Source organism: Mustela putorius, unplaced genomic scaffold (assembly GCF_011764305.1).
Source record: "Mustela putorius furo isolate JIRA1106 unplaced genomic scaffold, ASM1176430v1.1 tig00003901_pilon_pilon_pilon, whole genome shotgun sequence".
NCBI lineage: Eukaryota > Metazoa > Chordata > Mammalia > Carnivora > Mustelidae > Mustela > Mustela putorius.
Genome location: NW_025422049.1, coordinates 7,871,702 through 7,884,870, shown reverse-complemented (window position 1 = coordinate 7,884,870; position 13,169 = coordinate 7,871,702). Strand labels below are relative to the sequence as shown.

Below are 13,169 nucleotides of genomic sequence, written 5' to 3'. Positions count from 1 at the left end.
AGACGAACGAGGCTGTGCCTGAACCAGAAGCGTGTGCCCCAAGTCCACAGCCGCTTACGCTACTCAAGTCCCTGGTCTTTCCTTGGATGTTTCCTGAGGTGGGAGGGGGTCGTTAGGGGCACTGTCCCCCCTCTACTGATGAAAGGTACACAGGACTGCAATGCCACCACACCCGGAATTTCCCACTCCAATTCCAGGGGACTCCGACGTACCTGGTGGACACCGGTGGCCTCCAAGTAAGGGCTCTGGCTCCGGACCTTGATCCCCACCCCCACTAACTGCAATGAACGGAGCCGGGGGCCAGCGGAGGCTCCCCCTGCCCCGGAAACTCATCCTACAACCGCGCTTTCATGAGGGCGCCCCCATGCCCGACCACGGTCAGCTTCCATCATCCCAAAGGTACGCATTCCAACGCCCTCCTCGAACTCGGCCCCCACCTGACGCTGCAACCTTTTGGCCTTAATACAGAGTTCCCCGTAGACTTCTCTCTAGCTTCCTCTCCAGCTCTGAATCTAGAGCCTGCCGGCCGTGTCCAGGTGCCCCGAGACAAGTTCAGACATCTCCTCTCCTCCATGCTGGGGCCGCTCACACTACCCCCTGGCCCTGAAGCTCAAGGCACAGCTTGCTTGCCACAGACCGGCCTCTGACGGCCTCTGAGGTGGAAGGGAAGCCCTATGACTCCACAGAAGCCAAATCGGCTTGGACCAGGGGCTGCTAGGACCAGTCGCTGCAGAGGTTTGGCTCCTGGGCCCCCTCCACCTTGCCAAAGTCACCGAACCTCTCTCAGCCTGCATTGTCTTGGTTAAGGCGAAAAGGAAAAACCCTCGATGCTTATACCACCCCCGGCACCCAGCGCCCAGCCCTCCTCAAGGGACAGCAGTAAGGCCCACGAGCCAGGCTGCAGTGCACGGGGAGCACTCCTGGGAGGTCACCAGCACGAGCAAGCACAGGTCCGATCGCTCCGCTCCGGAGCAGGGCTGAGACGCCCTGTCTGGCTCCTTTGACCACAGGGAGGGCCCGCGTCCAGCCTGACCCCACTCAGTCCTCGCCCCTTTACTCCAGCATGGGCTCCAGCGGACTGAGCCTTCCCCCTCGGCCTTACCTGCATCACCTCGAGTAGGAGCCACAGCTCCCCTCGGGAGAGCAGGGGCCATCCTGATCCCCACCTCTCAGAGGGGGCCTGGGAGGCCTTAAACAGATCAACTGATATACCTGGGTCACAGAGCCCGTTAGTGGTGCTGGGACTCCATCACTTCCAGCTTCTGTCTCTCCCGTGCGCTGGGAGAACCAGGGTGCCAGGTTGGCTGGGTCTCACCGGACTCCTTCCCCCCACTGCCTGGCAGAGGGCCCTGGAAACCCAGCGGCCAACACAGGTTTACTGCCTGAAGCCCGTGTAGGTACCAAGGGACCCGGTGGGGGAAGCCTGGCTGGCTCAGGTGGGGGAGCCCGTGGCTCTTGATCTTGGAGTCAGGGGGCCCAGCCCCACACTGGGTAGACAGATTCCTTAAGAAAAATAAAACAAAACAAAACAAAACAAAAAAAAAAAAAAACAAGAAACTGAAACAGAGCCCCATGGGACAGGTAAGGCTAGAGACCTTGGGTCACAAGATCACGATCTGTCCTCGTTGCCGACCTCTGGTGACGAACCAGCGGCTCTCTGCTCTCACGGCGCCTGTGAGTAAAGAAACAGAAGACGGGCTGCAGTCCAGATGGGGGAGGGCAGGGCAGGGCCATCAGCCATAGTTCCCGTGTGTCATCTCAGTCACTCCGGGAGCACACTGCCGAGATTGTTGCTCTCCTCTTACAGACGAGGAAACCAGGGCAGAGTGAGACCAAGCAGATCGGCAGCTCCGCCAGCTCGCAAGGGATGAGCGAGCAGGAGGCCACCAGCATCCCTATGGCTCCAGAGCCCCCCTCCAATGAGCGGGGCCCAAGGAATCGTGACTCGGGGCTATTTTTGCTAAGGGCGAGGTTTCATTTGCTTCCTAAGGTGTGCCAAGGGTGAAGTGATTGAAGGAAACGGTGTAAGTAAATGCTAGCACACCTGACACCCACGTAGGGCGAGAGAGGCCGAGGGTCCCACGAGAGACTGAAGGGCAGCAGACAGGACCCCGCCGTGGAGACTGAGACAGGAAAGGGCACGCGGAGACCGCAGGGAGGCCAACAGGCATAGGACGGAAGCCCTTGAGCTCTCTCACACAATAAATAGCCTCAGGTCAAAATTGTGCCCGGGGTACCCGGCCACGAGGTGCCGGGTGGGGGCCGGCGGCACGCAACAAGACCAAAGCCCAGGAGGAGACATTTGGTTCCAGTCAGGAAGGGGCAGTCTGGTCTCCATCCCTTACCACCTCTGTGAAAAGGGACTGGTCCCCAAACCTGCGGTGGGTGTCTGAGCCATCCTCCAGGACCACGAGGCAAGGGCACTTCTCCCCCTCAGGCGCGGGGGCTGAGGCACCTTGGGCACACGATGTCCTGGGAGCCCGTGGGTATGCTGAAGATTCGGATTTCAACTAGAGTGGTGAACTTGGCTGTGCGGTGATCGCAGGGTCCTTCAGGGACATTGTCCAGCACGGGACCGGGCCTAGGAGCTATTTCCAATAGTTAGGATAGTAACAGGTGTTGGAGCATTCAATCGGGCGTGCTCTCTTTCATTTCAAAAAACAAAAAAATGCCTATCATCAGGCTGAGCTCTATTTACTTAGGGTTTTCTTCTTGGGATGTAAAATTCACTTCTGAAAGAATGCAGGACACCTGGCATTTACTGAATTGGGACAAACGGTATAGTCACTGTCATCGATTCCTTCCATACCCCAAACCTCTGGGCCCTGTCCCTTTATTGGACTCACCTGAAGAAACCAAAAACTTGCTCAACTCAACTCTCCAACCAATAAGGATGTATCCTCGCTAGAAGAAACAAAAACAAGAACGGAAAAGAAAAACAACAAACAAGAAAGGAAATTCAGCTATTCCTCAGCAAGGGCTCAGGAAGATATTTCTTGGAAAACCCAGGAGAGGAGGGTGTCTGTGTGTGTGTGTGGGGGGGGGGACAAAGGCCAGAAAGTGGGTAATGACCCAGATCCAAAGGGTCCCACCATAAGGAACACGCATGCTCGTAGAGAGAGTCTCAAGGCGGAGGTATAGACACTGTGCCCGAAGGGGTTTCGGCATCCATGGTGGCGATGAGAAGAGCAAAGTTTGAACGAGGAAAACTGGACAAAACCCCAACCCGTGGGAGGGCTGTCCAGTCTGAGCCGACTTAGGGGGCGCTAAGCCCCGTGCAGGTTCGCAGCCCTGTCCTGAAGTGTGGCTTCGGGGCTAAAATGCCGGAGGTCCAGGCCCCTGTGAAGGGGCAAGCGTGGTTTCATCTGCACGGTGCATCTGGGCACCAGACGTGCTCAGAAGACCCCAGCACCAGCTCCCGTTCCCGGGGACCCGGGGGTGTGGCGGGCTCTGACTTGGGCCGCCTCCCGAAAAGCCTCAGAGGGGGCCACCTCAGAGCCCATCACATTCCTCGGATGACTATTCCCTGCCTAGTGGCGGCTCCTGGATTCGCAGGGCTGGCCAGGGACCTTCTCCCAAGCCCTCGGCGGCGTCTCCAGAGCTAGCGTGGGCTCTGCGTCTTCCCCTGCCCACACGGGCTGGCACGATCCAGCGTGGCGCCTTCCCCTGGGGGACACAGACCACCAGTCTGGGGCGTGTGAGCCCAGCGTCGACTGGAAGACTCAGCCTCTCTAGCTAGGCCACGACGGCTCGGATGCCCTAGGCCAAGTGCTCCCTCCCGGAGTACCCTCGCAAGTGCACACGCAGGCTTGGGGCCCAGGCCCGACGACGCATGCGCACCTCGGCGGGCCCCACCCCCCCGCAGCGGGGGGTAGGGGGTATATATAGGGAGGGCGGCTACTCAGACTTTCCGGAACCTGACAACGCCAGGACCGTTTGGCGGAAGCCCGTTGGCAGGCCACCGCTCTCTGGGTCACCCATGGATCCCGCAGGGTCTGACGGGGAATGTGTGCCTGACGGCACCAGGGATATGGAGCCTCCGGGCCCAGACCAGGACGAGGGCACCGGCTTCCTCAGCCTGGGCGTCGACGAGGAGCGGGAAGTGCCGCAAGGTCCGTGCCCGTTGGGACAGGCGCCGGCGTCAAGCCCCAGAGACCAAGGTCCCCGGGCGAGGGGAGCGGTCCGGTCACCCCGCAGAGGTTGACCCTCACCCCCTCCTTCCCACAGCCCCGGGCTCCGACGCCCTGATCTTTCTGTGTGGATCTCGTCCTTTGCAGAACCCCAGCCTGAGGCGATGTCGCTAAGCGGAGAGCCCGGAGACCCCGAGGCTCCCGGAGACGCCGGAGAGGGAGCGGCGGCGGAAGCGGGGGCCGAGTTCTCACCCGAGCAGGGCCCTGGAGCCGCTGAAGTCCAGGAGGAGGCGGAGAGCGATGTATTCAGCGACAGCGATGGCATCGGCTACAGCGATGGCGTCGGCGACAACGATGGCGACGTGGACAGCGATGGCAACAGCGATGGCGACAGCATTGGCTATGGTGACAGCGATGGCGACGGCGTCGACAAGCCGGCGGACGGCCGCGAGGCCGCAGAATTTCCACCGCCTGCTCCAGGGCAGCCGGGGCCGGAGAAGCAGGAGGGGCAGGTGGGCCAGCCCGAGCCGGAGGGGCCACAGGGGGCGGAAGGGCTGCCGCTGCCGGTGGGCCCGCCGGCCCAGGCCGCCGGCCCAGGCCAGGCACCGGCAGCCGGGCAGCCGGGGGCCCATCGAGTCCCGTTCAGCCGGCTGCAGCTGCGTGAGCTGGAGAGCTTGTTCCAGCGCACTCAGTATCCCAACGCGCTGATGCGGTAAGCGGACTGGGGCGCTGGGCACGGGCCCCGGGAGGCGCGAGCCCCGGGGGGGGGGCAGAGTGGCCCGGGGGCGGGGTTGGTGCGGGCGGGCTCTCAGCGTGGGTCCTCGCCGCGGTCAGAAAGGCCAGCCGCCTCCAGGCTGCCGGGCACGCGGGCGGGGACGGGGGCTGAAGGCGGACATTCATGCCCGTTTGAACGCGTCAGGCTCGCAGTGTCCGCCGCACTTGGTAGAGGAAGGTCCTGCTGGAAGCACGCTAGCGGGGACGCGGGCCGCAGGTCTGAGACGCGGGAGCGAATGGTTTAAGAGCCTACCTCTGTTTAACGTCGTCAGAAACCTACTGGTCACTTTTGTACAAATTGTTCATTTTAAGGAATCTCTACACCCACCGTGAGGCCCCTGCACCCATTTTTACATTTTTAAGACTACAGTCGGAAACTATCTGGATTCCGGAATGTTCTGCCTTCCCTTAGATTATGTTGGAGGTCTTGAAAAACCTTAAAAGTTAAAACAAAAGAAAAGGCTGGCTCAGTCGGTCGAGCCTGCAACTCTTGACTTTGGGGTCTTATATTTTAGCCCCACGCCGGTCGTAGAGATTATTTAAAATGAAAATCTGAAGTAAGAAAAAGTACAATTAAATGTTGCTTGCGGGAAAGCTCAACCTAGAGGGTCCAGAAGATTGGTGGGGGTGTGGGGTCTGCTGGTGTGTGCGGGGGTGCGGGGGGAGGTGGGGGTACGTCAGTGAGACGAAAACTTGAAAATAACACCACCAAGGAATGAACAGCAGTTGGTGTCGTCCCTTAGCACCCAGTGGGAATGTACTCGAACTTGATCATAACAGAGAGAGAGAGAGAGAGATGGGGGCGTCGGGGATAGAGAGAGAGAGAGAGAGAGAGAGAGAGAGATTGGGGGGCAAAGTCGGGGAGAGAGAGAGAGATGGAGGGGCAGCACCTTACGAGAGGGTAAGAGCAAGGATCAAAAGTCTGTAGAGAGAGATCCTCAGACTTTTCTTCATTTTGAAGTTGGTAACACGAGAAGAAACTGAATTAGAATGTCCCCTGCTCTTGGGGACTTTTCCTCCTTCAACCGGGAGCCCTAGCTTTCCTTCCATTCTTGGCCACCTGAATCTCACTGTAAATCCCGAAATGGTGTGACTTTTTCTAATGTAGAGATTACTCCATCAGATGTCACGGACGCCTCCCCGAGGAAAAATTTTAGGAAGAGGAAGGAAAAATCCTCTATTTTAACTCACCCCCAACTCCCAATCCTGAGTACTTGGGATTTTCTCCCCTCAGCCAGGAGCTTGCAAGATTCATGAACGTGCCTGAAGCCAGAGTGCAGGTCAGTAAACCAGAAAAAAAAACATTTGGCTGGGAGCGGTTCTACAACAGGCTTCAGGACTTGGACACCTCTGTCCTAGACCTTCTCACCTTCCTGGGTCTTGTTGCCTTTGCTAGTTTTGGGAAATAAGTGTAGAACTTCTGGGTCTCGGTGAGCGGGGGGGGGGGGTAGGAATGGGAGAAAGAAAGCCCAGGCTAGGGTAATTGCCCATTTCCAGAGGCAACGTGATTTCCTAAAGGAATGGAAAAATCAGTACCGTATAGTATCCCTTGTATAAAATACACATATGTTTGTATAAACTGTACATATATATATTTTTAGATGTCACTGAATTAGGCATAGAATACTTGTATTTATATAAATTTTTAAATATAGTGTAAATAGAAATGTAACCAGAATTCCAGAGCATATATATAGTATACACACTATCTTTATAGGTAATAGTTATCTATATACAAACCTACCTATGTATTTATATCTAATACCAATATGTAAGATAGAAATACATCGAATGGAGTAAGTATGCATATCAATTATATACTGGATGAAGTACATTAATTCATAGAATAGATGCGTATATCTTCACCTAAGACAGAACATATATTTCATATGTTGAACGTATATACAAGGAATATGTAGAATATCAGAAGTATATTTTTAAGTATTTTCAGTAACAGATGAGTACTATATATACATATACACACATATATATATGTGTGTATATATATATAATCACATATATATATATATCAGTGTGACCTAATTGTTGTAGCTAATATAAAATATATGTATATAATTCACAGATAATTAATATACGTATTATCCATGATACTATTATTATAGTCTTATGTAGTATATAATTGCCATATACTAGAGCCAGTAGAGTGTTCTTTATTGTGCCAATTACAGATTAATATTTATTATTAAGTGATACTAGTTCTTGATTGGTATGGTCATACGTTGATACAGCAATATCATTCTATAGTAGTACTGTTTTTCTACAACAGCATCATCATGTATTGTTTAAGTATTATAGTATAAGGGTATATTTATTGTCGCCGCCGGCGCGACAAGAGGGAACAGGGTTGAAGGACAGGAGAATGAAGAAAGGGAGTGTGGGGAGCAGGAGGGACACAGGCGAACGTGTCAAACAAGTGCCAAAGATTATTTTGCAGAGTTCTGATTTATACCACACAGTAAGAGAATCGCCTGCTGTACATCTAGTTTCTATTTTGGCCTGAGAGTAGCTGGCCAAGCAGAGATAGCAGACAGCGTTGACCTTCGTGGTTTGGACACTTAGGCCATAACTCAATATTCTCAAAACACAGGAGCCTTATTAACTTAGTCTTGAGACAGCAGCTGCAATGGCAACAAGCCAGACCTTACAATGTTCTCATAACAATCCAGGGAAACACGGTGGCACTCTAGCTTGCCACCCCTGAAAGTCCTCGGTTGAAGAGGTTCGCAAGAACTGTTGCTCTATTGGGTTAACGCCTTCTAGACACGAGGCTCCCAACAATTTATGTACTTCATATATATTCCTATATAATTACTCATGTGACTTGTATATATTATATATATAATACATTTATCTGTACCCCATTTTATAATGGGTTTTATTTTGTAATATATATGTTTATATATATAATATGTCATGCTATTTTATAATAATAGCTCCAGAAACATAGACATTTTGTACACATCGAAAGAAAAGGAGAGCCGCAAGTGCACCTACTCACATACAGCTCCACTCCTGAGAGGGTTATCATGCGGGCCCCTCTTCATCATCGGGTCACGTCGGGAGGGAGTCTGAAGTGGAAATCATTCAAATTAAAGCACTAAGGAGCTGAATTACACTAATTTTTTGAAAAAAAGCATAAGCTCGTTGCATAAGGAGCGAATTTACAGATATTTTGGCGTAGGCTTGAGGGAAGATTTCACGCATATGACACAGCAGATAAGCAACCACCTTCTGTCCAGTGAAGCGGAGACTTATGCAGAGGGTAGGGCGTCAAGTAAAACCGCCTGGGGCTCCTGCTATGCTTTTCCCTCTTAATATTATGATTTTATTTCTCTAGGATTCAGATGAAACAATTTTATTCTGTCAGTATAAATTTTTTTTTAATTTAAAAGTTCAAACCTTTATTTTTACTCTTAACTGTTTTTAGTGCAAGTGTCTTAGGTCTGTTGCTGTTTTTTTTTTTAATATGTATGATTACTTTTTTGTTGTTGTTTAAAGGTTTTATTTATTTGAGAGAGTGAGTGAGCACACCACCGAGCTAACCCAAGCCCACCAGCCTGGAGGGGCAGAGGGAGAAGCAGGCTTCCTGCTGAGCAGGGAGCTGCCCCTCATGGGGCTGGATCCTGGGACTCTAGGATCTTGACCCAAGCTGAAGGCAGACGCTGAACCCAGTGAACCACTCAGGCGCCCTAATATAACATGATTTCTTGCTCTAGGATTCAGACGAAGGCAATTTCACTTTTCAACTGAAGAAAATATTTTGTTTTACTTAAAGAATCGTAAATTTCATTAATTTATTTTTAGAGCTGTTGCTTTTAAGTATTTGGCAAACAGGTGTGGAGAGTGGCGGGCCTACGTCTTCATTTTCTGGAACTCCTTCAGCCTGAGAGAGGAAAGATCCGTCAGCCTGAAAACCTTCTTAAATAGTAGATGGTGTCTTATGGTGGAGATGGGAGGGGGGATGTGCCACCTTTGAAATCGGTCTCATAGAGCAAATAGACAGAAACAACACTTTCCAGCAAGGTCCCAGCAAGCTAGCAAAGGCGGAGGCCGGTCCAGCCAGGTGGCTGCCGTGGGTTGGGAGCACAGGGGGAAGCGGCAGGCGAGGATGAGGCCTTCGGGATAGGACTCACATTCTAATTTCTGGAACCACCACATTCCGGAGAGGAATGTCTGACACCTGAGATCTTGGTCTTCCTTTTGTGGTCCTTTTACGAAGACATTGTGTGGCATTTGTCCCTGGTGGGGACTGGCTCTTAGTTAGGCTGGATTCTGGCATGTGCTGATTGGGAAGACTTTTTCTTTTTTTTTCTTTTTTTTTTTTTTTAAGATTTTATTTATTTACTTGTCAGAGAGAGAGAGGAGCAGGAGTGAGCACAAGCAGACAGAGTGGTAGGCAGAGGGAGAAGCAGGCTCCCGGCTGAGCAAGGAGCCCGATGCGGGACTCGATCCCAGGACGCTGGGATCATGACCTGAGCCGAAGGCAGCCGCTTAACCAGCTGAGCCACCCAGGCGTCCCGGGAAGACTTTTTCATTGGCTCAGTGGGTGATGGCTAATTTGTGGGTCCATGGATCAGGGGGTGATTGAGGTCATCTCTCGCCTGAGTGGAATCGAAGGATAATTTGGGGAGAAAAAAGAGAAGTAAGAAGGGGGAAATGGAATAGAAAAGTCAGAGTGGGTGTATTCACTTCGCTGCCCGCACAGAGCGTCATCTGTGATGGAGAGGGGCTGCGGACCAGAGGTAGGGAGCTCACACGGGCAGCCTACAAAGCAGGCCCCCGGGACCAGGGGCTGGGCTCCCAGTCAGCTGTGCCCAGATCTGGAGAGGCCCAGGCCTCTCTGCCCTGTGGAGCAGGCAAAGCAAGCTCAGAGGAACAGGTCCCCTTAAGTTTGGGTGAGTTGATGTTCCCCAGCTTGGGCTGGCACCCTGCTCTCTCAGTCGGGTCTGAAGGGAAAAGGAGTCACAAGACGCAAGTGAGGAAAAACACATAAGGTTCTCCTCTGTTTCCAAACTCTACAGCGCTTTGAATTTCTTTTTTGTTTTTTCTTTTCTTTTCTTTTCTTTTTTTTTTAAGATTTGATTGATTGATTGATTGATTGAGAGTGAGCTAGAGCAAGAGAGCAGGGGTCCTGTCCAGGGTGCTGGAAGCGCAGCCAGAGCAGAGGGAGCTGACAGGCTGCTGAGCCCAGGAAAGCCTGGAGGGTGGGGCAGGCTGGATGAGGCCAAATGGGGCACAGTGAGGGCGGCATGCCTCTCTGTCCCCAGGCTGCTGGCTGGCCAAGGGTGTAAGAATTTCATCAATCTGGTCCTAGTTCATGTAAACAGGCATTGTCCCCAACATCTATTATTCAGATAGTGTCCAGCTGCCTTCTGTCCCAGCAAGACCAACCACAGGCTCTTGGGCCCTCCATTCCCAAAGCCTCCCTCACAATGCCCTCTTTTTCACTGGGAAGAGGTTTCAGAAGAGGAATGACCCTTTTGTCACCCGTAAAGGAAAGCTGTTGTTGCAAGACCCAGCACGTGCCTCTGGATTATTTGCTTAGTCTGTGTTGAAGATGGGCTTTTCAAAATGGGGGTTGTTCCCCTCAGCAGGGCCTTTGAACGCTCTGAGCTTCCCCCAGAAGCAGGGTGACACCTGCCTAGTCACTAGGGAGTGGTGGCCACTGCACAGCTGTCGGTCGGCTGGGAGGACACAGGCATCCCCCGGGGTAAAAGTCACAGCAGGGACTGAGAGCAGTTCCTCAGCTGCACCTGCTGCTGAGAACGGGGAGAAGTCACATGCAAGGTGGGAGGCCAGTCAAAGCAGGGAGCTGAGCCAGAGCCTGGCACATGGTGGGTGCCCTGTGGGGGGAGCTGCAGGGGGGCCCGTGGCCCTACCTTCCCTAAGCTGTTTGAGCAAGGAGGAAATAGCTTCCCCCATGCAGTTGCAAAGCTCAAGGGCAGAGAGAGTAGCCTGCTGTGTTTTTTCATGGATGACGTTCAATGCTCACTGTACTAAAACGATCCCTTTTTCTCTCTGATTGAAGGTTTGGTTTAAGAATAGGAGGGCCAAGTGGAGGAGACATCAGAGGGCACTGAGGTTCAGAAACATGCCCCCCGTGGCCATGCCCCCCCCCGTCGTCGTTAACGTGGGTGGACCCTGCCGTGCCATCCTCATTCAGGAGCCGGAATACATGTGGGTTCTTCGCGAGCCAGTGCTGCTGGGGCCCCCCCCGCCGCCCATGCCACCCTTTCCTGTTGTCTTCTTGCCTCCTCCGCCCTGGCGTCCTCCGCCTTACCCGCCCTGCGGCTGCCCTCCCGTGGTCGCTCCCGGGTATCCCCCGTCCATGGTTTTCTTGTAAGCTCTTTTCCCACGGAATGGCCCCCGTGACCGTTTTTTTTTTTTTTTTCCCACGGGGCAACTTTTGCAGCCGATTCCCGTTCTGTGGCGCTTACCCGAAAGAGCAGTTCACTAAATGCCCGCTAAATGTATTCGAGAGAAGTGCAAAGTCACGGACCCTCTATCCGGGGGCACTTGTTGTCTTTTCAATAAAGTTATGAATTCACTCTCTGTGTATTTGTTTTGTGTGCGCCGTGCGGTCAGTGCATGGGGTGGGCTGCTTTCACGCACCCGCGTGCCTGAGCCACCATCAGGAGGCCATGGCCATCTGAGGTTCCCCCAAGTGCCCTCGGCCGACTTACAAGGACTCACCGCTCCTCCAGCACCCGGTCTTCCCCCGCCCTCCACACCGTCCCGCCCCCGCCCCAGCGGATCGGCGCCGCCTGCAAGACCCGGTGGCGTCAGCTTCTAAGGGAGAGAACAGTGTGCTTCCAGGCTGTGCTGAGCCCCGGTGGCGTTGAGGAGCTGAGGCCCACCCGGGATCTGGAAGGGACACTTCTACGGGGCTACTCACGGGGCTCGTGGAGAAGCGGCAGCCGGGCGTGCTGCTGGAGCTCCGCAAGTGGTGTCCGCCGCCGCCCCTCCGGGTGGAGTGGACGCGGCGACGGCACTGGGCGGGAGGGTCCTGAGTCCTGCGTCCGCAAGGGTAACGCGAGAGGGGTCCCCTCCAAGGCCAGCACGGGGCTCTCTGTCCTCCCTTTCCCCCGACTCCCCAGAGGCCGAGGGCAGGCATCGCTCGGTCGCCAGCTCCCAGCCGCCCGGCCCCTTTCGGCGAGATGCTGCCGGTGGCCCGCGGTCCTTGGGTGCGGGCGATGCAAGCCCTCGGCTATGCAAGGACAGGGCTTTTTGTCCGCCGGGACTCGGGCAGGGAGAGGGGCTCCTGCGGAACCGAGGGCGTGTACCTGTTGCCCGATCGGGTTATATACACTGGCACACACCACCCTCCTTGTTGCCAGGACGACCCCTGCCCTGGGGACGAGTTTTGTCGGTGCACCCAAAATGTCTACCCCGGTCCCCCAGGTCTGGGTTGTGGCGCCGCTGCGGCTTTTGTGAGTCGAGGTGTCCGCGATCTCCCGCGTGGCCCCCCTCCGGTGCTAGTTGTGGTTCCGGGGTGTTACCTCGGGATGGGGAAAGCGTAGCGTTTCTTCGCAGCCCCCATCCCCCAACCCGGCGACGTTGCGGGCTCTGCGTAGCTGCCGCTGTGACTCACCTCTTTCCTCCTGGCAGAGACCTGTGTGGCCGCAGCCTTTAGCTGAGGGCCCTGGACCCCATCCTTCATCTCCCTCTCAAGGTGTGTTCTCAGGAGCAGTCCGGCACCATCTTCGGGTTTGATTCCAGGATCCTCGTGTGTAAATAAGAATTTTTGAAACCACTTGTGGTATGTATCTTGATTGACACCGTGGTATTTCTTTTAATTTTGCATTTTAATAGTATCAGCGCTAGAGGGAAACTGGGTGTTTTTCTATTTTATCATTTCTTTTCATATTTTATTTTACTGTTCACATTGGTTTTTATTTTCTTTCGTTATGTATTGTATTTTTCCTTTTTTATTATTGTATATTTTATAGTCTTATTTCATCGATTTTATTTGTTATTTTCTTCGAATTTTCCTGTGTGTATCTTTTGTTTTTTACGTAAAGAATTTAAAAGAAATGTACTTCACATAAAATATCGTAATTTCAAATGTATGGCGTAATGATTCGGCAATCATGTATATTTGGAATTGTTCACCATGGCATTATAGTTCACCATATGTCACCATAGAAGGTTATTATTGTATCATTGATTATATTCCCTGTGCTTTACTTTTCATGTGGAGACGTATTTATTTTGGACAGCAATCTCTCACCTCCTAATTCCCTT

At 53.2% G+C, this 13,169-nt stretch overlaps 2 protein-coding genes and 1 long non-coding RNA gene across 10 annotated transcripts in view; 2 read left to right on the top strand and 1 right to left on the bottom strand.

The window, feature by feature from the left end:
• The window catches only part of RHOXF1 (Rhox homeobox family member 1), a 29,624-nt gene extending 25,156 nt beyond the window's left edge, over positions 1–4,468 (bottom strand). For 3 of the 7 annotated variants that reach the window (XR_006603014.1, XR_006603015.1, XR_006603017.1), the window contains exons 1-2: positions 2,377–3,975; positions 1,596–1,672 (exon numbers count right to left, since the gene is read on the bottom strand). The gene's annotated coding sequence lies outside the window, so the exon portion shown is untranslated. Of the gene's footprint in view, positions 1–1,212; positions 1,673–2,376; positions 3,976–4,382 lie in introns of those variants that run through there. The other 4 variants (XR_006603020.1, XR_006603019.1, XR_006603018.1 and 1 more) reach the window with 4 other exon arrangements.
• Positions 3,980–11,301, top strand: LOC123388527 (rhox homeobox family member 2B-like). The gene is made up of 4 exons (XM_045068249.1): positions 3,980–4,112; positions 4,278–4,842; positions 6,139–6,184; positions 10,954–11,301. The coding sequence occupies exons 1-4, from the start codon at positions 3,980–3,982 to the stop codon at positions 11,266–11,268; spliced, it is 1,059 nt and encodes a 352-aa protein (XP_044924184.1). The 3' UTR covers positions 11,269–11,301.
• Positions 11,302–12,284: 983 nt separating this feature from the next.
• Positions 12,285–13,169, top strand: part of LOC101673799 — a 62,821-nt gene continuing 61,936 nt past the window's right edge. The window contains exon 1 of one of the 2 annotated variants that reach the window (XR_001181043.2): positions 12,285–12,684. This is a non-coding gene — a long non-coding RNA (uncharacterized LOC101673799). The remainder of the gene's footprint in view (positions 12,685–13,169) is intronic. The other variant, XR_001181042.2, reaches the window with a different exon arrangement.

Coding starts and splice junctions, on each gene's coding strand:
- LOC123388527 (XM_045068249.1), top strand. CDS start 3,980: ATGGATCCCGCAGGGTCTGACGGGGAATGTGTGCCTGACGGCACCAGG. Junction 4,843..6,138: donor TATCCCAACGCGCTGATGCG/GTAAGCGGACTG, acceptor TTCTCCCCTCAG/CCAGGAGCTTGCAAGATTCA. Junction 6,185..10,953: donor TGCCTGAAGCCAGAGTGCAG/GTCAGTAAACCA, acceptor CTCTGATTGAAG/GTTTGGTTTAAGAATAGGAG.